Source organism: Carettochelys insculpta, chromosome 22, assembly GCF_033958435.1.
Source record: "Carettochelys insculpta isolate YL-2023 chromosome 22, ASM3395843v1, whole genome shotgun sequence".
Lineage (NCBI taxonomy): Eukaryota > Metazoa > Chordata > Testudines > Carettochelyidae > Carettochelys > Carettochelys insculpta.
In genome coordinates, this window is record NC_134158.1 from 10,817,070 (window position 1) to 10,843,982 (window position 26,913).

General features: G+C 64.4%; 1 protein-coding gene across 11 annotated transcripts in view; it reads right to left on the reverse strand.

The window, feature by feature from the left end:
- Positions 1-26,913, reverse strand: part of TNXB (tenascin XB) — a 54,194-nt gene that overhangs the window by 18,670 nt on the left and 8,611 nt on the right. For 6 of the 11 annotated variants that reach the window (XM_075017601.1, XM_075017605.1, XM_075017600.1 and 3 more), the window contains 20 exons: positions 26,223-26,498; positions 24,082-24,768; positions 22,972-23,304; positions 22,091-22,381; positions 21,437-21,718; positions 20,343-20,636; positions 18,405-18,698; positions 17,568-17,855; positions 16,271-16,564; positions 15,102-15,395; positions 13,788-14,081; positions 12,390-12,683; positions 10,992-11,285; positions 9,464-9,757; positions 8,345-8,638; positions 7,018-7,311; positions 5,349-5,642; positions 3,114-3,407; positions 1,615-1,920; positions 777-1,070 (listed from right to left, as the gene is read on the reverse strand). In XM_075017601.1, coding sequence (XP_074873702.1) covers positions 777-1,070; positions 1,615-1,920; positions 3,114-3,407; positions 5,349-5,642; positions 7,018-7,311; positions 8,345-8,638; positions 9,464-9,757; positions 10,992-11,285; positions 12,390-12,683; positions 13,788-14,081; positions 15,102-15,395; positions 16,271-16,564; positions 17,568-17,855; positions 18,405-18,698; positions 20,343-20,636; positions 21,437-21,718; positions 22,091-22,381; positions 22,972-23,304; positions 24,082-24,768; positions 26,223-26,498 — 6,285 coding nt within the window. The remainder of the gene's footprint in view (positions 1-776; positions 1,071-1,614; positions 1,921-3,113; positions 3,408-5,348; positions 5,643-7,017; positions 7,312-8,344; positions 8,639-9,463; positions 9,758-10,991; positions 11,286-12,389; positions 12,684-13,787; positions 14,082-15,101; positions 15,396-16,270; positions 16,565-17,567; positions 17,856-18,404; positions 18,699-20,342; positions 20,637-21,436; positions 21,719-22,090; positions 22,382-22,971; positions 23,305-24,081; positions 24,769-26,222; positions 26,499-26,913) is intronic. The other 5 variants (XM_075017609.1, XM_075017599.1, XM_075017606.1 and 2 more) reach the window with 4 other exon arrangements.

Genomic DNA, 26,913 nt, shown 5'->3' on the forward strand with positions numbered 1-26,913 from the left:
CACAGCCAGATCCTGCTGGTAGGAAGGAGAGCTGGGGACAGACAGATGGACGGGGCCCGTCTGCTAATGGATTCCTGCATTTCTGGGTACCCTATGGCCATCTCGCCTCTGTGGAGGGGTCGGCTCAGAGCACCCGGCACAAACTGGGTGAGAGCTGAGCTGGGACGGGAGAACAAGCGAGAGAGCAAAGGGGGCGAACCCAAGACACCAACATGCTTGGCGAGGTCCCCACTGCCACCCGTCCGTCACTACAGCCATCCCTCCATCCCCAAACACTGCGCCAGGTGTCCCAGCCAACGTACGCCCAGCAGCCGTCCCTGTACGGCCCCGCTCACCAGCCCACTCACCGTCCGTCCATCTGTCCATCCTCCCAGCCATCCGTCATCCCCGTATGCACCTGCTCACCAGCCCACTCACCGTTCGTCCATCTGTCCATCCTCCCAGCCATCCGTCATCCCTGTATGCACCTGCTCACCAGCCCACTCACCGTCCGTCCATCTGTCCATCTCTGTAAGCACCCGCTCATCCATCTGGCTTTCCACCACCCATCCATACGTACATGCACTCCACACCTTCCCACCCTTCCTTCCATCCATCCATCTGTCCATCCACTCTCTTCTCTATAGACCTGAAATGACTCATAGTCTAATGGAGGCTGGTGGCTTGAAAGTCTTTTTTCGGGTGGTTTCTAGCCCAGTGGCCACTATCCCCACCACCCTGCACAGAACAAGGACAATGACAGGAAAGGGGCCAGTGCCCAGGGAGCAGCCGCTGACCTGTGACGGCGTCGGTGGAGACGGGCCCCAGGCGCTTGCGGCCAGACACGCCGTACAGGTTGAACTTGTATCTGCAGGAAGGCGCCAGGCTGGTGACGGTCACCGTGCGGGATCCCCCATCCATAGGCAGCTCCTGGGGTTTTCCTTCCGCGTCCTTGTACTGCAGGAGGAAGGAGTCGAAGGTCCCCTCCTCCACGGTCCAGGAGAGCCGGGCGGAGTCGTGGGTGATGTCGGAGGCCGAGAGCTCCCCCACGCTGGGCTGGGCGGTGGGTTCCTCCTCCTGGGGTGCTGCGGCTGGAACAGAGAGAGGGGGTGATGGCAGGTGGGTCTCTGTCTGGAATACCAGTAAACAGCAGCAGGGAAAGGAGCAGAGAGACTCCTGGCAGTGGGGTGAGGGAGGTCAGCTGAGGTGGGGGGACAAGGAGGACTGTGGGACGGGATGGGACGAAGGGCGGGTAGCCGCTGAAGTAGCAGCGGGGAGGGAAGGACGGGGGAAGCTGGCGTGAGTGGCCAGAGGCAGCAGAGGAGGAGGATGGAGGAGCAGACAGGCCCTGGGAAGGGGCAAATGCACCGAGTCCCACAGGCCAGGCCCAGAGAGGACGAAACGGGGCGGCCAGAAGAGAGGAACCAGCCAGCCGGAAGCAGAGGCCGGGCTGAGGAGGACACGGACAGCAGCAGGGGCCCAGCCCGGCGTGGTGGAGGGCTGGCGGCAGAGACGGGCACCGGGAGGAGGGAGAGAACTAGGCGCTGGAGGCCGGGAAGGAGGAGGCCAGGCTGGCGCGGCGAGCGGCAATCAGAGCAGCCAGGGGGAGCGAGGCGCCTAGGGGCCAGCGCTGACCTGTGACGGCCTCGGCAGAAACGGGCCCGAGGCGCTTGCGGCCGGACACGCCGTAGAGGTTGAACTTGTACCGGCGGGTGGGCGCCAGGTCGTGGAGGTGGAGGGAGCGCAGGACGCCGGCCACGGGCAGCGCCTGGGCGGTGCCGTCCGCGTCCCGGTACTGGAGGATGAAGGAGTCGAAGGTCCCCTCCTCCACGCCCCAGGAGAGGTCAAGGGAGTCGTGGGCAATCTTGTCGGCTGAGAGCTGCCCCAGGCGCAGCCGCGTCCCCGTCCCCGTCCCCGTCCCCTCCTCCTGCGGCGCCGCGGCTGGAACGGAGATGCAGGGAGGGCGGCCACTTGCTGAGTCCCTCCAGGAACAAACCCAGAGAGAGCCGGGGGAGCCACGTGAGCCCCCAACCCCCCTGTACCCAGTGACCCCTCAGGAGCGAAGGGTTAACTGCAGGCTGGGAGGGGCCACAAGGGAGCACACAGCAGAGATGGGGCTGGCAACCCACAGGGTATCGTGGGTAGGGGGCTGAAAGGCTGGACTAACACTGGGGTGGCTACAAGCAGGGCGTGAATGGTTGGACGGAGAGATAGACCCAGGGATCAACCGACAGAGGTGTGGCTCCACGCGAGGGATGGATGGATGGGTGGATGGATGGAGGGACAGACGGACAGGCCAATGGGGGTGTGGCTCCACGCGGGGGATGGATGGACGGGTGGATGGATGGAGGGACAGACGGACAGGCCAATGGGGGTGTGGCTCCATGCGGGGGATGGACGGACGGATGGACGGGTGGATGGAGGGACAGACGGACAGGCCAATGGGGGTGTGGCTCCATGCGGGGATGGATGGACGGACGGGTGGATGGAGGGACAGACGGACAGGCCAATGGGGGTGTGGCTCCATGCGGGGGATGGATGGACGGACGGGTGGATGGATGGATGGAGGGATAGACGGACAGGCCAATAGGGGTGTGGTTCCATGTGGGGGATGGATGGACAGACGGGTGGATGGATGGAGAGACAGATGGACGGGCCAATAGGGGTGTGGCTCCATGTGGGGGATGGATGGACGGACGGGTGGATGGATGGATGGAGGGACAGACGGACGGGCCAATAGGGGTGTGGTTCCATGCAGGGGATGGATGTGTGGACCAATGAAGGTGTGGCTACGTGAGGGGAATGGATGGCTGGACAGCCAGACGGACAGACGGACAAATGGAGGCGTGGCTCCGGGTGGGAGATGCACCAAGGAACACACAGTCATGTAGCAGCAGCCTACGCCGGGCCATGAGCAGGCCAAGCAAGGGACGGGGGAGACTCAGACAAGAGGGACAAAGGAATCGGGCTGGAAACAGGCTCTGGGGCCCCCAAACTCCCAAGTGATGAAGTGAGACAACGAGCAGCAGCTGGAACAGCAGAACGAGGCGTCTTCCCCATGGCCAGCACCACTACTGAGCTTCAGGGACAAGAGAGAGATGGGAAGGGGCCGGCGCCCGGGAGCAGCCGCTGACCTGTGACGGCGTCGGCGGAGACGGGCCCCAGGCGCTTGCGGCCGTACACGCCGTACAGGTTGAACTTGTATCTGCGGGAAGGCACCAGGCTGGTGACGGTCACCGTGCGGGATCCCCCGGCCACGGGCAGCGCCTGGGGTTTGCCCTCTGCGTCCTTGTACTGCAGGAGAAAGGAGTCGAAGTCCCCGGCCGGGACGGTCCAGGAGAGGCGGATGGAGGAGTCGGTGACGTTGGAGGCCGAGAGCTCCCCCAGGCTGGGCTGGGCGGTGGGTTCCTGCTCTCGCCGCACCGCTGCTGGAACAGAGAGAGGAGGGTGAGAGCCACAGTCGGGATGGGGGGGCGGCTCTCCGGGTCCATGGGGGGACCGGGTGATGCCCAGCCAGAGGGGACCTGCAGAGAGGGTTAGTGGGGCACAGGGGGTGCAGGAAGCCCCTGGGAGCAGCCCCAGGACACAGCTGGACTGTGCTACTGAGAAGGTGGGGGGGTGGGGACAGACTGACAGACAGATGGAAATGTCTACATAGAAGATCCCAGATCCTGGGGTTCCCCACGGCCACCCCACCTCCCTGGGGTGGAGGAGGTGGAGGGAGGGAGAAGAAAAGGAGAGAGAAGCGGGTGAATCAAAGCCACAGACATCCACAGAAAGATCCCCACTGGCACCCGGACAGCCCCAGACAGGCCTGTACCACCAGCTCATACGCAGCTGCCCGCCCAGCCAGTCCCGGTCTCTGGCCTCCGGTCCCCGTCGCAGCTGGCTGGCCGCAGCGTCGCCCAGAGCTCACAGCTCGCTCTGTCCAATCCTGCCACCAGCTTCACAATCCCGAGCCGTCCCTAGACGCATCCATTCATCTGCCCTGCCCGCCCGCCCGCCCGCCCCATATGCACTCATTCAGCTGTCGAGCCAGCCAGAGCCACGGACAGACAGCTACTGCTCCATTCACCAACGAAAACCCACCCCCTGCTGAGGGGCGCACGGCCAGTCCTCCAGCCACCCGCTCTGCCAGCCACCCCCACAGACACCCCTCTGTGCGCCCCTCCGTCCGACCAGGCATCAATCCCCACAGACACCCCTCTGTGCGTCCCTCCGTCCGACCAGGCATCAATCCCAACAGACACCCCTCTGCGTGCCCCTCCGTCCGACCAGGCATCAATCCCCACAGACACCCCTCTGCGCGCCCCTCCGTCCGACCAGGCATCAATCCCCACAGACACCCCTCTGCGCGCCCCTCCGTCCGACCAGGCATCAATCCCCACAGACACCCCTCTGCGCGCCCCTCCGTCCGACCAGGCATCAATCCCCACAGACACCCCTCTGCGCGCCCCTCCGTCCGACCAGGCATCAATCCCCACAGACACCCCTCTGCGCGCCCCTCCGTCCGACCAGGCATCAATCCCCACAGACACCCCTCTGCGCGCCCCTCCGTCCGACCAGGCATCAATCCCCACAGACACCCCTCTGCGCGCCCCTCCGTCCGACCAGGCATCAATCCCCACAGACACCCCTCTGCGCGTCCCTCCGTCCGACCAGGCATCAATCCCCACAGACACCCCTCTGCGCGCCCCTCCGTCCGACCAGGCATCAATCCCCACAGACACCCCTCTGCGCGCCCCTCCGTCCGACCAGGCATCAATCCCCACAGACACCCCTCTGCGCGTCCCTCCGTCCGACCAGGCATCAATCCCCACAGACACCCCTCTGCGCGTCCCTCCGGCCGACCAGGCATCAATCCCCACAGACACCCCTCTGCGCGTCCCTCCGTCCGACCAGGCATCAATCCCCACAGACACCCCTCTGTGTGTCCCTCCGTCCGACCAGGCATCAATCCCCACAGACACCCCTCTGTGCGTCCCTCCGTCCGACCAGGCATCAATCCCCACAGACATTCACACATCTGCTTCTCCAGCCATCCCTACACATCCCTCCGTCCATCCCAGCCGATGGCCATGGCCATGGCCAGCCATTCACCCATCGGTGCATTCATCCATTCTCCCCGCCCTCTCTCTTTCCAGGCCGTTTGCTTCGCGCACACGGACACGTCTGCCTCTCTGTTGAGCCCCCCTTCCACCTCCATTCACTCCTCTCTCTGCTCAGTGCCCAGTAGGAGGCTGGGGGAGGTTGGCATTTAGGATGTATTTTCCCATGCAGGTCCCAGCTAGCGGCACCTGTCCCCATAGCGCTGCAAAGCAAAGGGGGCAGGAGGGGAAGGGGCCGGTGCCCAGGGAGCAGCCGCTGACCTGTGACGGCGTCGGCGGAGACGGGCCCCAGGCGCTTGCGGCCGGACACGCCGTACAGGTTGAACTTGTATCTGCGGGAAGGCGCCAGGCTGGTGACGGTCACCGTGCGGGATCCCCCGGCCACGGGCAGCGCCTGGGGTTTGCCCTCCGCGTCCTTGTACTGCAGGAGGAAGGAGTCGAAGGTCCCCTCCTCCACGGTCCAGGACAGCCGGGCGGAGTCGTGGGTGATGTCGGAGGCTGAGAGCTCCCCCAGGCTGGGCTGGGTGGTGGGTTCCTCCTTCCTTGGCTCCGCAGCTGGAAGAGGGAGAGAGGGGTGAGGGGTGCAGATGGGGTGGGTGAAGGGCAGCTCATGGGGTGCTTGGGGCGGGGTTGAGTTATTTCTAGCCAGTGGTGACCTGCCCAGAAACTTAGTTGCAGTAGACGGGGGGTGCAGAGAGCCCCAGAGTTCAGCCCCAGGACACAGCCAGATCCTGCTGGTAGGAAGGAGAGCTGGGGACAGACAGACGGACAGGGCATGTCTGCTAATGGACTCCTGCATTTCTGGGTACCCTATGGCCATCCTGCCTCCATGGAGGGGTCGGCTCAGAGCACCTGGCACAAACTGGGTGAGAGCTGAGCTGGGACGGTAGAACACGCGAGAGAGCAAAGGGGGCGAACCCAAGACACCAACATGCTTGGCGAGGTCCCCACTGCCACCCGTCCGTCACTACAGCCATCCCTCCATCCCCAAACACTGCGCCAGGTGTCCCAGCCAATGTATGCCCAGCAGCTGTCCCCGTACGGTCCCGCTCACCAGCCCAGTCACCGTCCGTCCAGCTGTCCATCCTCCCAACCATCCGTCCACCCCTATATACACCTGCTCACCAGCCCACCCACCATCCATCTGTGATGGAGTGTGGGGGGGTTGCATGTGTGAGACTCAGGCTGGATGTGAGACACAAGCAGCAGCTCCCAGCCGCTAAGGATGACCCCTGGGCTGGCAGGTAACACCTCAGCCCTGAACAAAGAGGAGGGAGGAGCCGAGCTGGGTTAGAGTCGGGGGCAGCAGTTAGAAGCTGGGGAAGAGGGAGCTGGAAGGCGCCAGCCTGGCACGGGGGGAAGCTACACCCCAGAGGGGCCCCCCTCGGGCTCCTCTCCCCAGGACGGGTTGCAATGACTGTCTCTGCCGGCTGCACTGACCCCTCTGTGCTGAGCTGGGCTCTGCCGCCTCATAAACCTCCTGTTCTACCTGCTGGGTGAGAGTCACTCCTGCCTGCGGCCAGGGTGCAGCGCATGGGGCCCCTGAACCCCATCACACCACCCATCTTTCTATCCTCCCAGCCATCTGCCATCTCTCTAGGCATCCGCTCACCATCCATTTGCCATCTGTCCATCCTCCCAGCCATCCTTCCATCTCTGTAGGCACCCGCTCATCCATCTGGCTTTCCATCACCCATCCATCCATATATGAACCACCCACCTTCCCGCCCTTCCTTCCCTCCCTCTATCTGTCCATCCCCTCCCTCTCTTCTCTCAAGACCTGGAATGACTCATAGTCTAATGGAGGCTGGTGGCTTTGAAGTCTTTCTTTTGGGTGGTTCCCAGCCCTGTGGCCACTATCCCCACCACCCTGCACAGCACAAGGGGCAATGACAGGAAAGGGACCAGCACCCTGGGAGTTGGCGCTGACCTGTGACGGTGTCGGCGGAGACGGGCCCCAGGCGCTTGCGGCCGGACACGCCGTACAGGTTGAACTTGTATCTGCGGGAAGGCGCCAGGCTGGTGACGGTCACCGTGCGGGATCCCCCGTCAACGGGCAGCGCCTGGGGTTTGCCCTCCGCGTCCTTGTACTGCAGGAGGAAGGAGTCGAAGGTCCCCTCCTCCACGGTCCAGGAGAGCCGGGCGGAGTCGTGGGTGATGTCGGAGGCCGAGAGCTCCCCCAGGCTGGGCTGGGTGGTGGGTTCCTCTTTCCTTGGCTCCGCAGCTGGAACAGGGAGAGAGGGGTGAGGGGTGCAGACGGGGTGTGGGGGGACGGCTCAACGGCTGCTCTGCGGGGGGCTGAGTTATTCACAGCCTGTGGGGATCTGCAGAAAACTTCGTTGTAGAGGCCAGGGGGTGCAGAGAGCCCCAGAGATCAGCCCCAGGACACAGCCAGATCCTGCTGGTAGGAAGGAGAGCTGGGGACAGACAGAAGGACGGGGCATGTCTGCTAATAGACTTCTGCATTCCTGGGTTCCCTGTGCCCATCCCGCTTCCGAGGAGGGGTCGGCTCAGAGCACCCGGCACAAAGTGGGTGAGAGCTGAGCTGGGACCTGAGAACATGTGAGAGACCAAAGGGGGCGAACCCAAGACACCAACATGCTTGGCGAGGTCCCCACTGCCACCCGTCCGTCACTACAGCCATCCCTCCATCCCCAACACTGCGCCAGGTGTCCCAGCCAACGTACACCCAGCAGCCGTCCCTGTACAGCCCCGGTCACCAGCCCAGTCACCGTCCGTCCATCTGTCCATCCTCCCAGCCATCCGTCATCCCCGTATGCACCTGCTCACCAGCCCACTCACCGTTCGTCCATCTGTCTATCCTCCCAGCTATCTGCCATATCTCTAGGCACCTGCTCACCCAGCCATCTGCTGTCCGTCCATCTTTCCATCCTCCCAGCCATCCGTTGATACCTGTATGCACCCGCTGACCAGTCCACCCACCGTCCGTCCATCTCCCCATCCTCCCAGCCATCCATCCATCTCTGTAAGCACCCACTTATCCATCTGTTTTTCCATCACACATCCACCCATATATGAACCCACCCACCTTCCTGCCCTTCCTTCCAGCCGTCCGTCCCTCCGTCCATCCCCTCCTTTCTCTAGACTTGGACTGATGTATAATTTTACAGAGGCGAACAGCTTTGAAGTCTTTTTTTGAGTGGGTCTCAGCCCAAATGGCCATTATCCCCACCACCCTGCACAGCACAAGGGACAATGACAGGAAAGGGGCCGGTGCCCAGGAAGCAGCCGCTGACCTGTGACGGCGTCGGTGGAGACGGGCCCCAGGCGCTTGCGGCCGGACACACTGTACAGGTTGAATTTGTATCTGCGGGAAGGCGCCAGGCTGGTGACGGTCACCGTGCGGGATCCCCCGTCAACAGGCAGCGCCTGGGGTTTGCCCTCTGCGTCCTTGTACTGCAGGAGGAAGGAGTCGAAGGTCCCTTCCTCCACGGTCCAGGAGAGCCGGGCAGAGTCGTGGGTGATGTTGGAGGCAGAGAGCCCCCCCAGGCTGGGCTGCGTGGTGGGTTCCTCCTTCCTTGGCTCCGCAGCTGGAACAGGGAGAGAGGGGTGAGGGGTGCAGACGAGGTGTGGGGTGAGGAGCTCACCGGGTGCTTTGCAGGGGCTGAGTTATTCACAGCCACTGGGGATCTGCTGAGAAACTTAGTTGCAGAGGCCGGGGGGTGGGGGGCAGAGAGCCCCAGAGATCAGCCCCAGGACACAGCCAGATCCTGCTGGTACGAAGGAGAGCTGGGGACAGACAGGTGGACGGGGCATGTCTGTTAATGGATTCCTGCATTTCTGGGTACCCTATGGCCATCTCGCCTCTGTGGAGGGGTCGGCTCAGAGCACCCGGCACAAACTGGGTAAGAGCTGAGCTGGGACGGGAGAACATGCGAGAGAGCAAAGTGGGTGAACCCAAGACACCAACATGCTTGGCGAGGTCCCCACTGCCACCCGTCTGTCACTACAGCCATCCCTCCATCCCCAAACACTGCGCCAGGTGTCCCGGCCAACGTACGCCCAACAGCCGTCCCTGTACGGCCCCGCTCACCAGCCCACTCACCGTCCGTCCATCTGTCCATCCTCCCAGCCATCCTTCCATCTCTGTAAGCACCCGCTCATCCATCTGGCTTTCCACCACCCATCCATACGTACATGCACTCCACACCTTCCCACCCTTCCTTCCATCCATCCATCTGTCCATCCACTCTCTTCTCTATAGACCTGAAACGACTCATAGTCTAATGGAGGCTGGTGGCTTGAAAGTCTTTTTTCGGTTGGTTCCCAGCCCAGTGGCCACTATCCCCACCACCCTGCACAGCACAAGGGACAATGACAGGAAAGGGGCCGGTGCCCAGGAAGCAGCCGCTGACCTGTAACAGCGTCGGTGGAGACGGGCCCCAGGCGCTTGCGGCCGGACACACCGTACAGGTTGAACTTGTATCTGCGGGAAGGCGCCAGGCTGGTGACAGTCACCGTGCGGGATCCCCCGGCCACGGGCAGCGCCTGGGGTTTGCCCTCCGCGTCCTTGTACTGCAGGAGGAAGGAGTCGAAGGTCCCCTCCTCCACGGTCCAGGAGAGCCGAGTGGAGTCGTGGGTGACGTCGGAGGCCGAGAGCTCCCCCAGGCTGGGCTGGGTGGTGGGTTCCTCCTTCCTTGGCTCCGAAGCTGGAACAGGGAGAGAGGGGTGAGGGGTGCAGACGGGGTGTGGGGGGACGGCTCAACGGGTGCTTTGAGGGGGGCTGAGTTATTCACAGCCTGTGGGGATCTGTAGAAAACTTAGTTGTAGAGGCCGGGGGGTGCAGAGAGCCCCAGAGCTCAGCCCCAGGACACAGCCAGATCCTGCTGGTAGGAAGGAGAGCTGGGGACAGACAGACGGATGGGCCATGTCTGCTAATAGACTCCTGCATTCCTGGGTTCCCTGTGCCCATCCCGCTTCCGAGGAGGGGTCGGCTCAGACCACCCAGCACAAACTGGGTGAGAGCTGAGCTAGGACAGGAGAACATGTGAGAGCGCAAAGGGGGCGAACCGAAGACACCAACATGAATGGAGAGGTCCCCACTGCCACCTGTGCGTCACTACATCCATCCCTCCATCCCCAAACACTGCGCCAGGTGTCCCGGCCAACGTACTCCCAGCAGCCATCCCTGTACAGCCCCGTTCAGCAGCCCACTCACCGTCCGTCCATCTGTCCATCCTCCCAGCCATCTGTTCATCCCCGTATGCACCTGCTCACCAGCCCACTCACCGTCCGTCCATCTGTCCATCCTCCCAGCCATCCGTCATCCCTGTATGCACCTGCTCACCAGCCCACTCACCGTCCATCCATCTGTCCATCCTCCCAGCCATCTGTCATCCCCGTATGCACCTGCTCACCAGCCCACTCACCGTCCATCCATCTGTCCATCCTCCCAGCTATCTGCCATATCTCTAGGCCCCTGCTCACCCAGCCATCTGCTGTCCATCCATCTTTCCATCCTCCCAGCCATCCGTTGATACCTGTATGCACCCACTGACCAGTCCACCCACCGTCCGTCCATCTCCCCATCCTCCCAGCCATCTGTTCATCCCTGTATGCACCTGCTCACCAGTCCACCCACCATCTGTCCATATCTCCTTTCTCCCAGCCATCCATCCATCTCTGTAAGCTCCCGCTCATCCATCTGGCTTTCCATCACCCATCCATCCATATATGAACCACCCACCTTCCCGCCCTTCCTTCCACCCGTCCATCCCTTCTCTTCCCCCAGACCTGGATTGAAACATAATTTTACGCAGGCTGGTGGCTTTTAAGTCTTTCTTTCGGGTGGTTTCTAGCCCAGTGGCCACTATCCCCACCACCCTGCACAGCACAAGGGGCAATGACAGGAAAGGGGCCGGTGCCCTGGGAGCAGCCGCTGACCTGTGACGGCGTCGGTGGAGACGGGCCCCAGGCGCTTGCGGCCGGACACGCCGTACAGGTTGAACTTGTATCTGCGGGAAGGCGCCAGGCTGGTGACGGTCCCCGTGCGGGATCCCCCATCCACGGGCAGCGCCTGGGGTTTGCCTTCTGCGTCCTTGTACTGCAGGAGGAAGGAGTCGAAGGTCCCCTCCTCCACGGTCCAGGAGAGCCGGGCGGAGTCGTGGGTGATGTTGGAGACCGAGAGCTCCCCCAGGCTGGGCTGGGTGGTGGGTTCCTCTTTCCTTGGCTCCACAGCTGGAAGAGGGAGAGAGGGGTGAGGGGTGCAGACGGGGTGGATGAGGGGAAGGTCACCGGATGCTTGGGGGGAATGAGTTATTCCCAGTCAGTGGTCACCTGCAGAGAAAGTTAGTTGCGAGGGCCAGGGGGTGCAGAGAGCCCCAGAGTTCAGCCCCAGGACACAGCCAGATCCTGCTGGAAGGAAGAAGAGCTGGGGAGAGACAGATGGACGGGGCATGTCTGCTAATGGACTCCTGCATTCCTGGGTTCCCTGTGCCCACCCCGCCTCCGTGGAGGGGTCGGCTCAGAGCACCCAGCACAAACTGGGTAAGAGCTGAGCTGGGACCTGAGAACACGCGAGAGAGCAAAGGGGGCGAACCCAAGACACCAACATGTATGGGGAGGTCCCCACTGCCACCTGTCCGTCACTACATCCATCCCTCCATCCCCAAACACTGCGCCAGGTGTCCCGGCCAACGTACGCCCAGCAGCCGTCCCTGTACAGCCCCGGTCACCAGCCCAGTCACCGTCCGTCCATCTGTCCATCCTCCCAGCCATCCGTCATCCCCGTATGCACCTGCTCCCCAGCCCAGTCACCGTCCGTCCATCTGTCCATCCTCCCAGCCATCTGTCATCCCCGTATGCACCTGCTCACCAGCCCACTCACCATCCATCCATCTGTCCATCCTCCCAGCTATCTGCCATATCTCTAGGCCCCTGCTCACCCAGCCATCTGCTGTCCATCCATCTTTCCATCCTCCCAGCCATCCGTTGATACCTGTATGCACCCACTGACCAGTCCACCCACCGTCCGTCCATCTCCCCATCCTCCCAGCCATCCATCCATCTCTGTAAGCACCCACTTATCCATCTGTTTTTCCATCACACATCCACCCATATATGAACCCACCCACCTTCCTGCCCTTCCTTCCAGCTGTCCGTCCCTCCGTCCATCCCCTCCTTTCTCTCGACTTGGACTGATGTATAATTTTACAGAGGCTGGTGGCTTTGAAGTCTTTTTTTGAGTGGGTCTCAGCCCAAATGGCCATTATCCCCACCACCCTGCACAGCACAAGGGACAATGACAGGAAAGGGGCCGGTGCCCTGGGAGCAGCCGCTGACCTGTGACGGCGTCGGTGGAGACGGGCCCCAGGCGCTTGCGGCCGGACACGCCGTACAGGTTGAACTTGTATCTGCGGGAAGGCGCCAGGTTGGTGATGGTCACCGTGTGGGATCCCCCGTCCACGGGCAGCGCCTGGGGTTTGCCCTCCGCGTCCTTGTACTGCAGGAGGAAGGAGTCGAAGGTCCCCTCCTCCACGGTCCAGGAGAGCCGGGCGGAGTCATGTGTGATGTTGGAGGCCGAGAGCTCCCCCAGGCTGGGCTGGGTGGTGGGTTCCTCTTTCCTTGGCTCCACAGCTGGAAGAGGGAGAGAGGGGTGAGGGGTGCAGACGGGGTGGATGAGGGGAAGGTCACCGGATGCTTGGGGGGAATGAGTTATTCCCAGTCAGTGGTCACCTGCAGAGAAAGTTAGTTGCGAGGGCCAGGGGGTGCAGAGAGCCCCAGAGTTCAGCCCCAGGACACAGCCAGATCCTGCTGCTAGGAAGAAGAGCTGGGGACAGACAGATGGACGGGGCATGTCTGCTAATGGACTCCTGCATTCCTGGGTTCCCTGTGCCCATCCCGCCTCCGTGGAGGGGTCGGCTCAGAGCACCTGGCACAAACTGGGTGAGAGCTGAGCTGGGACCTGAGAACACGCGAGAGAGTAAAGGGGGCGAACCCAAGACACCAACATGTATGGGGAGGTCCCCACTGCCACCTGTCCGTCACTACATCCATCCCTCCATCCCCAAACACTGCGCCAGGTGTCCCGGCCAACGTACGCCCAGCAGCCGTCCCTGTACAGCCCCGGTCACCAGCCCAGTCACCGTCCGTCCATCTGTCCATCCTCCCAGCCATCCGTCATCCCCGTATGCACCTGCTCCCCAGCCCAGTCACCGTCCGTCCATCTGTCCATCCTCCCAGCCATCTGTCATCCCCGTATGCACCTGCTCACCAGCCCACTCACCATCCATCCATCTGTCCATCCTCCCAGCTATCTGCCATATCTCTAGGCCCCTGCTCACCCAGCCATCTGCTGTCCATCCATCTTTCCATCCTCCCAGCCATCCGTTGATACCTGTATGCACCCACTGACCAGTCCACCCACCGTCCGTCCATCTCCCCATCCTCCCAGCCATCCATCCATCTCTGTAAGCACCCACTTATCCATCTGTTTTTCCATCACACATCCACCCATATATGAACCCACCCACCTTCCTGCCCTTCCTTCCAGCTGTCCGTCCCTCCGTCCATCCCCTCCTTTCTCTCGACTTGGACTGATGTAAAATTTTACAGAGGCTGGTGGCTTTGAAGTCTTTTTTTGAGTGGGTCTCAGCCCAAATGGCCATTATCCCCACCACCCTGCACAGCACAAGGGACAATGACAGGAAAGGGGCCGGTGCCCTGGGAGCAGCCGCTGACCTGTGACGGCGTCGGTGGAGACGGGCCCCAGGCGCTTGCGGCCGGACACGCCGTACAGGTTGAACTTGTATCTGCGGGAAGGCGCCAGGTTGGTGATGGTCACCGTGTGGGATCCCCCGTCCACGGGCAGCGCCTGGGGTTTGCCCTCCGCGTCCTTGTACTGCAGGAGGAAGGAGTCGAAGGTCCCCTCCTCCACGGTCCAGGAGAGCCGGGCGGAGTCATGTGTGATGTTGGAGGCCGAGAGCTCCCCCAGGCTGGGCTGGGTGGTGGGTTCCTCTTTCCTTGGCTCCACAGCTGGAAGAGGGAGAGAGGGGTGAGGGGTGCAGACGGGGTGGATGAGGGGAAGGTCACCGGATGCTTGGGGGGAATGAGTTATTCCCAGTCAGTGGTCACCTGCAGAGAAAGTTAGTTGCGAGGGCCAGGGGGTGCAGAGAGCCCCAGAGTTCAGCCCCAGGACACAGCCAGATCCTGCTGCTAGGAAGAAGAGCTGGGGACAGACAGATGGACGGGGCATGTCTGCTAATGGACTCCTGCATTCCTGGGTTCCCTGTGCCCATCCCGCCTCCGTGGAGGGGTCGGCTCAGAGCACCTGGCACAAACTGGGTGAGAGCTGAGCTGGGACCTGAGAACACGCGAGAGAGTAAAGGGGGCGAACCCAAGACACCAACATGCATGGAGAGGTCCCCACTGCCACCCGTCCATCACTGCAGCCATCCCTCCATCCCCAACACTGCGCCAGGTGTCCCAGCCAACGTACTCCCAGCAGCCGTCCCTGTACAGCCCCGGTCACCAGCCCACTCACCGTCCATCCATCTGTCCATCCTCCCAGCCATCCGTCATCCCTGGATGCACCTGCTCCCCAGCCCACTCACCGTCCGTCCATCTGTCCATCCTCCCAGCCATCCGTCATCCCCGGATGCACCTGCTCACCAGCCCAATCACCGTCCATCCATCTGTCCATCCTCCCAGCCATCTGTTCATCCCTGTATGCACCTGCTCACCAGTCCACCCACCATCTGTCCATATCTCCTTTCTCCCAGCCATCCATCCATCTCCGTAAGCTCCCGCTCATCCATCTGGCTTTCCATCACTCATCCATCCATATATGAACCACCCACCTTCCCGCCCTTCCTTCCACCCATCCATCCCTTCTCTTCCCCCAGACCTGGATTGAAACATAATTTTACGTAGGCTGGTGGCTTTTAAGTCTTTCTTTAGGGTGGTTTCTAGCCCAGAGGCCACTATCCCCACCACCCTGCTCAGCACAAGGGGCAATGACAGGAAAGGGGCCGGTACCCGGGAACAGCCGCTGACCTGTGACGGCGTCGGCAGAGACGGGCCCCAGGCGCTTGCGGCCGGACATGCCGTACAGGTTGAACTTGTATCTGCGGGAAGGCGCCAGGCTGGTGACGGTCACCGTGCGGGATCCCCCGTCCACGGGCAGCGCCTGGGGTTTGCCCTCCGCGTCCTTGTACTGCAGGAGGAAGGAGTCGAAGGTCCCCTCCTCCACGGTCCAGGAGAGCCGGGCGTAGTCATGGGTGATGTCGGAGGCCGAGAGCTCCCCCAGGCTGGGCTGGGTGGTGGGTTCCTCTTTCCTTGGCTCCGCAGCTAGAACAGGGAGAGAGGGGTGAGGGGTGCAGACGAGGTGTGGGGTGAGGAGCTCACCGGGTGCTTTGCAGGGGCTGAGTTATTCACAGCCACTGGGGATCTGCAGAGAAACTTAGTTGCAGAGGCCGGGGGGTGGGGGGCAGAGAGCCCCAGAGATCAGCCCCAGGACACAGCCAGATCCTGCTGGTAGGAAGGAGAGCTGGGGACAGACAGATGGACGGGGCATGTCTGCTAATGGATTCCTGCATTTCTGGGTACCCTATGGCCATCTCGCCTCTGTGGAGGGGTCGGCTCAGAGCACCCGGCACAAACTGGGTGAGAGCTGAGCTGGGACGGGAGAACATGCGAGAGAGCAAAGTGGGCGAACCCAAGACACCAACATGCTTGGCGAGGTCCCCACTGCCACCCGTCCGTCACTACAGCCATCCCTCCATCCCCAAACACTGCGCCAGGTGTCCCAGCCAACGTACTCCCAACAGCCGTCCCTGTACGGCCCCGCTCACCAGCCCACTCACCGTCCATCCATCTGTCCATCCTCCCAGCCATCCGTCATCCCCGGATGCACCTGCTCACCAGCCCACTCACCGTTCGTCCATCTGTCCATCTCTGTAAGCACCCGCTCATCCATCTGGCTTTCCACCACCCATCCATACGTACATGCACTCCACACCTTCCCACCCTTCCTTCCATCCATCCATCTGTCCATCCACTCTCTTCTCTATAGACCTGAAACGACTCATTGTCTAATGGAGGCTGGTGGCTTGAAAGTCTTTTTTCGGGTGGTTCCCAGCCCTGTGGCCACTATCCCCACCACCCTGCACAGCACAAGGGACAATGACAGGAAAGGGGCCGGTGCCCTGGGAGCAGCCGCTGACCTGTGACGGCGTCGGTGGAGACGGGCCCCAGGCGCTTGCGGCCGGACACGCCGTACAGGTTGAACTTGTATCTGCGGGAAGGCGCCAGGCTGGTGACGGTCACCGTGCGGGATCCCCCATCCATAGGCAGCTCCTGGGGTTTTCCTTCTGCGTCCTTGTACTGCAGGAGGAAGGAGTTGAAGGTCCCCTCCTCCACGGTCCAGGAGAGCCGGGCGGAGTCGTGGGTGATGTCGGAGGCCGAGAGCTCCCCCACGCTGGGCTGGGTGGTGGGTTCCTCCTTCCCTGGCTCCGCAGCTGGAAGAGGGAGAGAGGGGTGCAGATGGGGTGGATGAGGGGAAGGTCACCGAGTGCTTGGGGGGACTGAGTTATTCCCAGTCAGTGGTGACCCGCAGAGAAACTTAGTTGAGGGCGCCCGAGGGGGGCCCCGGCAGAGAGCCCCAGAGCTCAGCCCCAGGACACAGCAAGATCCTGCTGGAAGGAAGGAGAGCTGGGGACAGACAGACGGATGGGGCATTTCTGCAAATGGACTCCTGCATTCCTGGGTTCCCTGTGCCCATCCCGCCTCCATGGAGGGGTCGGCTCAGAGCACCCGGCACAAACTGGGTAAGAGCTGAGCTGGGACGGGAGAACATGTGAGAGAGCAAAGGGGGCGAACCCAAGACACCAACATGCATGGAGAGGTCCCCACTGCCACCTGTCCGTCACTACAGCCATCCCTCCATCCCCAACACTGCGCCAGGTGTCCCGGCCAACGTACTCCCAACAGCCGTCCCTGTACGGCCCCGCTCACCAGCCCTGTCACCATCCGTCCATCTGTCCATCCTCCCAGCCATCTGTCATCCCCGTATGCACCTGCTCCCCAGCCCACTCACCGTTCGTCCATCTGTCCATCCTCCCAGCCATCCGTCATCCCCGTATGCACCTGCTCCCCAGCCCACTCACCGTCCATCCATCTGTCCATCCTCCCAGCCATCCGTCATCCCCGTATGCACCTGCTCACCAGCCCACTCACCGTCCATCCATCTGTCCACCTCTATAGACACCCACTCATCCATCTGTCTTTCCATCACACATCCATCCATATATGAACCCACCCACATTCCCGCCCTTCCCTCCAGCCGTCCGTCCCCTCTCTTCCCCCTAGACCTAGATTAACACATAATTTTACGCAGGCTGGTGGCTTTGAAGTCTTTTTTTTTGGGTGGTTCCCAGCCCAGTGGCCACTATCCCCACCACCCTGCTCAGGACAAGGGGCAATGAAAGAAAAGGGACCAGAGCCCTGGGAGCTGCCGCTGACCTGTGACGGCGTCGGCGGAGACGGGCCCCAGGCGCTTGCGGCCGGACACGCCGTACAGGTTGAACTTGTATCTGCGGGAAGGCGCCAGGCTGGTGACGGTCACCGTGCGGGATCCCCCGGCCACGGGCAGCGCCTGGGGTTTGCCCTCCGCGTCCTTGTACTGCAGGAGGAAGGAGTCGAAGTCCCCGGCCGGGACGGTCCAGGAGAGGCGGACGGAGGAGTCGGTGACGTCGGAGGCCGAGAGCTCCCCCAGGCTGGGCTGGGCGGTGGGTTCCTGCTGCCGTGGGGCTGCGGTTGCAATGGAGGGAGGGGCTGGGGGTGCAGCTGGCTGGGGTGCCTGAGGTGAGCAGGGGCTGAGCACCCACCAACGCATGGAAGAAGCCGGCAGCTGTCGATTCTCATCCACCCACGTGTTCTCTGGCCCATCGCTGGTGCATCCTTCCATGCCCGTGACCATGGACTCGCGTAGCCGCACACGCCCCCCGACACCCTTTGCCAGACAAGCGCTCTCCACCCCCTTCCTTCTGCCACTGCCGAGCCAGCGGCGCCTGCCGCCCTGGGCGCCCCCAACACACACCCACCACCCCAGGCCAGAAGTCCCCCCGAACCCCTCTCCTGCCACTTGCTCCCCCAACCAGCCGCTCAGCCCCATCACAAAACCAGCCCCCACCCACACTCCTCTATCCAGGCCTCAAAGAACACACCCCCCGCCCCGGCCCTGGAGCCTGGGAAGTGCCTTCCAGGAGGGGTCCCAGCCTGGGGGCTGGTGTCTTGGCCACACTGCAAAGCAAAGGGGGCGGGAGGGGAAGGGGCCGGTGCCCGGGAGCAGCCGCTGACCTGTGACGGCGTCAGCGGAGACGGGCCCCAGGCGCTTGCGGCCGGACACGCCGTACAGGTTGAACTTGTATCTGCGGGAAGGCGCCAGGCTGGTGACGGTCACCGTGCGGGATCCCCCGGCCACGGGCAGCGCCTGGGGTTTGCCCTCTGCGTCCTTGTACTGCAGGAGGAAGGAGTCGAAGTCCCCGGCCGGGACGGTCCAGGAGAGGCGGACGGAGGAGTCGGTGACGTCGGAGGCCGAGAGCTCCCCCAGGCTGGGCTGGGTGGTGGGTTCCTGCTGCCGCGATGCAGAGGCTAGAACGGGTGGGGGAAGGGTGCAGCTGGGGTGAGGGGCGACTCTCTGGGGTGTTTGTGGGGCTGGGTTATTCCCAGCCAGAGGGGACCTGCCAAGGGGAGCAGCGGGGGAGAGTACAGGGAGCCCCAAGGAGTAGCCCCGGACACAGCCAGATCCAGATGCTGGGAAGGAGAGCTGCGGACAGACGCATGGGGTCTGCAAAAAGATCCCACGTTCCTGGGCTCCCCACGGCCATCGCCCCCGTGCGGGGTCAGCCCAGCCCGCCCGGCCTGCCCGGCATGACCCTGGGTGAGAGCTGAGCTGGGCTCCCCATGGCCATCGCCCCCATGCGGGCTCAGCCCAGCCCAGCCCAGCCCGCCCGGCATGACCCTGGGTGAGAGCTGAGCTGGGCTCCCCACGGCCATCGCCCCCATGCGGGCGCAGCCCAGCCCAGCCCAGCCCATCCCACCCGGCACGACCCCAGGTGAGAGCTGAGCTGGGCTGCGGGGGGGCGGGAAGGGGTAGAAAGGGAGGGTCAAAGCCCCCCAACGTTAATGGGAAGATTTCCATTGGCACCAGCGAGTCCCACCTGCCCCTCCCTCCATCCAACGTCGTACACAGGCACCACTGTGCCCATTTATGCATGCGCACAGATAGCCGTCCGTCCATCCCTCCCTCCGTCCGTCCGTCCCTCCGTCCATCCGTCCCACGTGCAGCTGTCAGTCCGGCCATCACCGCACATCCCTGACCAACAGTCTGTCTATTGCTCCATCCCCGATGCACCCACAGTTCCCTCACTCCTTCCATCCTCCCCCATAAACACCTGTCCCTCATCTTTCTCCACACACACCCCTCGATCCATCCACCCCCCTGGGACGGGGCTCGGGGTCCCCAGGCTCTGCACCGTTCCCAGGCAGGAGTGACTCTCACTGGCAGGAGAACAGCGGGTTTATTAGCCGACAGGACACAGCGTCGTACAGAGGGGTCAGCGCAGCCGGCAGAGACAGCCAGTTCCCTCCATGCTGGGGAAAGGAGGCCCCGAGGGGCCCCCGGAGCCGGGGCCTGGCCCCCTCCTTTGTCTCTCTCTCTCACAGCCCAGACTCACTGCTCCCACCTCCCAATTCCAATTCAAACCCCTCAGGCTCCACCTCCTCCTTTGTCTGCAGCCCAGAGGTGTCACCTGGGCACCAGGTTACCCCAGCAGGAGCCCCCCACCCTCTGTGACACACAGACCCACCACACCCGCATCCCCAGTGCATCCACTAACACTTCTATGCACTCATCCACGACCACGTACATTTTCCCTCCCCCGTCTGTCCTTCCATCCATCTCCACGCACACCCACCTGTCTGTCCATCCATCCCCTACACATCTCCCCACCCACCTGTCCAGCCCTACAGCTACCCATTCAACTGTCCATGCATTACCATCCCAACCATCTGTCCCTGCCTCGCCACCCCACAGGCAGCCATTCACCGACCTGTCCATCCGTCCCTCCCTCCCTCCCCACACACACAGCTCCCTCTAGCCACCCAAGGGCTGGCAGACTGGCTGGAGATGCTGGATGTGTGAAAGTATCTTCCCGGGATTTTTCTGGAGCTTTGACACTGCGGAGCAAAGGGGGCAGGAGGGGAAGGGGCCGGCGCCCAGGAGCAGCCACTGACCTGTAACAGTGTCGGCGGAGACGGGCCCCAGGCGCTTGCGGCCGGACACGCCGTACAGGTTGAACTTGTATCTGCGGGAAGGCGCCAGGCTGGTGACGGTCACCGTGCGGGATCCCCCGGCCACGGGCAGCGCCTGGGGTTTGCCCTCCGCGTCCTTGTACTGCAGGAGGAAGGAGTCGAAGTCCCCGGCCGGGACAGTCCAGGAGAGCTGGATGGAGGAGTCGGTGACATCAGAGGCCGAGAGCTCCCCCAGGCTGGGCTGGGCGGTGGGTCCCTCCTTAGGTGGGGCTGCGGCTGGAACAGAGAGTGGGGTGAAGAGCGCGGCTGGGGTGGGGGCAGCTCAGGAGACGTGACGTTACTTCATCAGAATGCAATCAGCTCAATCACCATTGCAACCATTGCTCTACGTTTCCAGCTACTCTCGCACCCAGCATGGCTAGCGAGGCGTCACTGGCCAGCGGGGTACTGTTATGGGTGCAGTCGGGGGGCTTGGCGCTGGCCCTGAGCCTGAGCCTGGGATAATGCCCACAAAGGGTGTGGCTGGCGCACCTCGCAGGGGCTAGCGAGGTGTCACTGGCCAGCGGGGTACTGTTATGGATGCAGTCGGGGGGCTTGGCGCTAGGCCTGAGCCTGGGATAATGCCCACAAAGGGTGTGGCTGGGGCACCTCGCAGGGGCTAGCGAGGTGTCACTGGCCAGCGGGGTACTGTTATGGATGCAGTCGGGGGGCTTGGCACTAGGCCTGAGCGTGGGATAATGCCCACAAAGGGTGTGGCTGGCGCACCTCGCAGGGGCTAGCGAGGGCTCACCAGGGAAACCTCAACTGACAAGAGACGAAGGAGACTCCTGACTGCACGGAACGGCCTTTCCCGTGAGCGGCCCAACGAGCACATGGCTTGGCAGAGACTGGACTCGCGCAACGGGCGGTGTGACGGAGTGCGGGGTGTGTGTGCGCGAGTCACTCCTGCCTGCAGACAGGGTGCACTGCCTGGGGACCCCAGAACCCCTGACAGGAGGGGTCCTGGGCCGCCCGGCCACGGCTGGTCTGCTGTGAACATGCAAAGCCTTGTTGCTCCCACAGGTCTTGGTGTGCACCTGTGACGGCGTCGGCGGAGACGGGCCCCAGGCGCTTGCGGCCGGACACGCCGTACAGGTTGAACTTGTATCTGCGGGAAGGCGCCAGGCTGGTGACGGTCACTGTGCGGGATCCCCCGGCCACGGGCAGCGCGTGGGGTTTGCCCTCCGTGTCCTTGTACTGCAGGAGGAAGGAGTCGAAGTCCCCGGCCGGGACGGACCAGGAGAGCCGGATGGAGGAGTCAGTGACGTCGGAGGCCGAGAGCTCCCCCAGGCTGGGCTGGGCGGTGGGTTCTGCTGGGGCTGGAAGAGGCCGGAACAGCCCCATCAGTTCTGGCTCAGGGAGGGGCCTGGAGGTTGGGCTGGGGGCCCTGGAGATGCCTTGCCGGGGGGTGGGAAGCCCCTGGTGATGCCCCACATTGCACGTTGCTTGGCGGACGGGGAAGCAGCGAGGGGCGGCATTTGCAGCTGATACAAAATGCCTGCGTCCGGTTGGCTAACGTGCCTGGCCGGCTGCAGAGTTAGAAGCAGCCGGTGACGGGGACCCGGCTCCCCCTGGAGGGAGCTGGGCTCCGGCGAGAGGCGGCAGCGCCGTGCGGAAAGCGAGGAAGTGGGGCGCAGCTTCGCTCAGACCCTTTCAGTGACGGACACGGGCAGGGCTCGGCGGGCAGGTACCTGTGCGGACGGAGGCCCTGAGCGGGGGGGACAGCTGGCCGCGGTGCACCCCGTAGAGCGTGACGTTGTACTCGGTGGCTGGTTGCAGCCCCTGGACGTGGGCCGCCCGCTGCTCCGCCGGCATCTCCACCTCCTGGGGCCCCGCGCGCCCGGCCGCCTCCTCGTAGCGCAGCAGGAAGGACTGAAACAGGCCCTTCCGCGCCCTCCACTGCAGCCCAAAGCCCTCGCTGGTCACGTTCCGGACCCCCAGGCCCCCCAGCTCGACTGCGGCCGGGCCCTCGGCCAGGGGCACTGCCAGAGAGAGAGAGAGACGGTGGCCAGGGGCTCGCCGGGAAGGAAAGGGAGCAGGAGGCTGGGAGCCAGGACTCCTGGGTTCTCCCTGGCGCTGGGAGGGCAGTGGGGGCTGGTGGTCAGAGCAGGGACTGGGAGCCAGGACTCCTGGGTTCTCTGGGGGCTGGGAAGGCAGTGGGGGCTGGTGGTTAGAGCAGGGGCTGGGAGCCAGGACTCCTGGGTTCTCCCCGGCGCTGGGAGGGCAGTGGGGGCTGGTGGTTAGAGCAGGGGGCCGAGAGCCAGGACTCCTGGGCTCTCCCCGGCGCTGGGAGGGCAGTGGGGGCTGGTGGTTAGAGCAGGGGCTGGGAGCCAGGACTCCTGGGTTCTCCCCGGCGCTGGGAGGGCAGTGGGGGCTGGTGGTTAGAGCAGGGGCTGGGAGCCAGGACTCCTGGGTTCTCCCCGGCGCTGGGAGGGCAGTGGGGGCTGGTGGTTAGAGCAGGGGGCCGAGAGCCAGGACTCCTGGGTTCTCCTGGCTCTGGGAGGGCAGTGGGGGCTGGTGGTTAGAGCAGGAGGCCGAGAGCCAGGATGGAGGCATGAGGCTAGGGTGTTACCTGTTGACACGCTGGTGGTGAGCGGCCCCGAGACGGTCCCGTCGGGAGCCACCCCTCGCAGCTCCACCTCGTACTCGGTGCCAGGGCTCAGCTGCGTGATGGCCACGCTTCTCTGCCCCCCGGGCACCTGGGTCTGCTGGGGGGGCGCTGGGGAGCCAGGTTTACGGTACTGCAGCAGGAAGTGCTGGAAGGTGCCGGGTGTGGCCATCCAGCTGACCAGGAACCTGCTGGGGGAGACGTCGGACACGGCCAGGTCCCCCAGGGGTGAGGTGGGGGCGGAGGGGCTGGGCTGGGGAGGCGCCGGGGGCTGCTCGCTGCTGGATGCCTCCGGAGCTGGGGAAGCAGAAGAAGGTCACAGGGTGCCACTGGAGGGGAGAGGTCCCTGCCCCATTTCCTTACTCCCTGAGCCAGCCCAGCCCTATGCCAGCCAGGCCCCGCCCCCCTGAGCCAGCCAGGCCCTGCCCCATTTCCTGACCCCCTGAGCCAGCCCAGCCCTATGCCAGCCAGGCCCCGCCCCCCTGAGCCAGCCAGGCCCTGCCCCATTACCTGACCCCCTGAGCCAGCCCAGCCCCATGCCAGCCAGGCCCCGCCCTCATGAGCCAGCCAGGCCCTGCCCCATTTCCTGACCCCCTGAGCCAGCCCAGCCCCATGCCAGCCAGGCCCCGCCCTCATGAGCCAGCCAGGCCCTGCCCCATTACCTGACCCCCTGAGCCAGCCCAGCCCCATGCCAGCCAGGCCCCGCCCTCATGAGCCAGCCAGGCCCTGCCCCATTTCCTGACCCCCTGAGCCAGCCCAGCCCCATGCCAGCCTGGCCCTGCCCCATTTCCTGCCCCAGGAGCCAGCCTGGCCCTGCCCTGGGCGGGGTGGGGTGGGAGCCAGCGCCCCTCGGAGCGGACGGGCCCTGGGCCGTGCCCCGCGGCGTTGGTGGGGGGAGACCTGTGGAGGAGGAAGCCGAGAGCTGCAGACGAAAGGTGGGTTAACGAGGGGCGGGCGGGTGAGAAGAGGGGTTAGCACCAGCGGGTGGCGTCGGTGAGCAGCCAGGGCGCGTGGCGGGTGCCGGTGGGGTTAGCGAGCCGGGACCCCCCAGCAGAGCCCCCGCCCCAGCGCTACCTGTAGAGAAGAGAAGGGAGTAGGACTTGGAGAGCCGCCCCTGCAGCAGCCCGTGGATCTCCACCCGGTAGGCCGTGCCGGGGGCCAGGCCCTGCAGCCGGACCGTGGCCGCATCCCCGGGCAGCACCAGCTCCCCCGCGCCACCGCCGTCGCCCGCCCGCCAGTAGCGCACCACCACGCGCTCCGAGAGGCCGCGCACGCCGGCCAGCGAGAGCAGCAGAGCGTCGGGCGAGCGCGCTGCCAGCTCCGGCTTGGCGTGGCCCTGGGGCCGGGCGCCTGAGCCCTCCGCGAAGGCACCGCTGGCAGCCCCGATGAGCCGGCCGGGGGGGCCCGTGGGCCCGACCTCGCCCAGCCGCTGGTAGACCGTCTGCTGCTCCTCCAGGGACTTGCGGCGCGTGAGGTAGAGGAAGATGGCCCAGGCCACGCCGGGGACGGTCTGGTTGCCGCGCAGCGGGTAGCCGGTGGCCCGCAGGTAGCTCTCCAGCCGCTGCAGCAGGGTCCCGTTGTACTGGGACAGCTGGGCCGGCAGGGTCTGCAGGAAGCGCTGGCTGGGCAGCGAGGAGGCGTTGGCTGCGGCGGGCCAGGGAGCCGGCTGCCCCACGGGGCCGGGCGGACGGAGATGGGGCGCAGGGGGCCGCGCGGGTGCCGGGAGTGGCTGTCTGGGCGGGGGCAGGGTGGGCATCGGTGCTGCCAGGAGCAAAGATGGGGGTGATTACGGGAACCTATTCCCTGCCCCCCACCTCCAGCCAGCCAGGCCCTGCCCTGGGCTGCAGGACCGGCGCCCCCCCAGAAGGGACAGGCCTGCCCCATTCCCCGCCCCCTGTGCCAGCCAGGCCCTGCCCTGGGCTGGAGCAGGACCAGCGCCCCCACAGCAGGGACAGGCCCTGCCCCATTCCCCGCCCCCTGTGCCAGCCAGACCCTGCCCTGGGCCAGGGGGAAGCTGGTGCCCCTGGAGAGGACAGGCCCTGCCCCATTCCCTGCCCCATGGGCCATCCAGGCCCTGCCCTGGGCCAGGGGAAGCTGGTCCCTGTGTTCCCCAGCTGGGGCCCACGAGCTGGCTGCGGAGAAGAGAAGGGAGAGAACAGGGTTATTCCGATGGGCTCGTGGCCGCCCAGCACCATGACCTGTGGAACCTAAATGGACAGACAGACGGTAGTGAGCGGGGGGAGCTCCGGGGAGCCCTGCCTCTGGGCAGCACTGCAGGGGAGAGGAGAGAAACGCCCACCTCCCTTCCAGACACACGGACGGAGGGCTGGACCACGGACACCCGACCCAGACAGAGGGATGGACAGGTGGGTGGTACGATGGAGGGACGGACAGATGGGTGGGTGGTTGGCTGGCTGGATCAGTAGGTGCATGGATGGATGGACAGATGGATGCGTGAATGGCTGAATGGTCGGTCAGACAGATGGACAGACCAACGGGTAGAAGAATGGATGGATGGATGGCTGGGTGGTTGGATGGACAGACAGACAGACGGACGAGTGAGTGTATGGGTGGATGGATGGACAGACAGGCAGGTGGGTGGGTGGCTGGCTGGAGGAATGAATGGACAGACAAGACAGGTGGGTTGGATGGATGGATGGACAGACGGGTGAGTGGACGGTTGGATGGACAGACAGGTGGGTGGATGGCTGGACAGATGGGGGTATGGATGGAGGGAATGGACAGACGGACGGAGGAAGGGACGGATGGATGGAAGGACAGACAGATGGATAGGTGGATGGCTGGACATATGGAGGGATGGATGGATGGATGGACGGAGGGAGAGATGGACAGAGGGAATGGACAGACGGAGGAAGGGACAGATGGATAGAAGGACAGACAGACGGGTGGGTGGATGGATGGATGGATGGATGGATGGACAGACAGGTGGGTGGATGTCTGGATGGATGGAGGGATGGACAGAGGGAACGGACGGAGGGAGGGATGAATGGATGGAAGAACAGACAGATGGGCAGTTGGACGGACAGACAGACGTGTAGGTGGATGGCGGGACGGACGGACAGACGGGCGGTTGGACGGACCGACACTCTCACCCCTCGGTACCGCTGCCCCCTCCGGTCTGCGCTGATTTTCCTGCTTCATGCAATGTCCTCCCCTCCCCCGTCCTTCCCACACCCCTCCCCCGTGGTACCCACCGGTGCTGGCGCTGGCGCTGGCGGGGGGGCTCTGCTCGGTGCCCCAGTGGGCGGTCAGGGTGAGGGTGTAGCGGGTGGCGCTGCGCAGGCCGCTCAGGGTGACGGTGGAGCTGTCAGGGGGCAGGGCCAGCTGGGTGGGGGCCTTGGCGCTGTCCTGCCCTGCCGGGCCGTAGCGCAGGGTGTAGCCGTCGGGCCGGGCGGCTGGGGGCTCCCAGCGCAGGCTCAGCGAGGTGGCTGTGGCCCCCGTGGGGCGCAGGCTGCGGGGCGCGTCCATCCCTGGGGTGGGGGGAGAGGAATCAGAGCCCCTGTGGCCGTCCTGCGCCACCTCCCCGGCGCCCCACACAGCCCCTTAGCCCCCGCCCCACACGGCTGCCCTCCGCCACCTCCCCTGGTACCCCACACGGCCCCTTAGCCCCCGCCCCACACGGCTGCCCTCCGCCACCTCCCCCGGCGCCCCACACAGCCCCTTAGCCCCCGCCCCACACGGCTGCCCTCTGCCACCTCCCCTGGCGCCCCACACAGCCCCTTAGCCCCCGCCCCACACGGCTGCCCTCCGCCACCTCCCCCGGCGCCCCACACAGCCCCTTAGCCCCCGCCCCACACGGCTGCCCTCTGCCACCTCCCCTGGTGCCCCACACAGCCGCCCTGCGCCACCTCCCCTGGTGCCCCACACAGCCGCCCTGCGCCACCA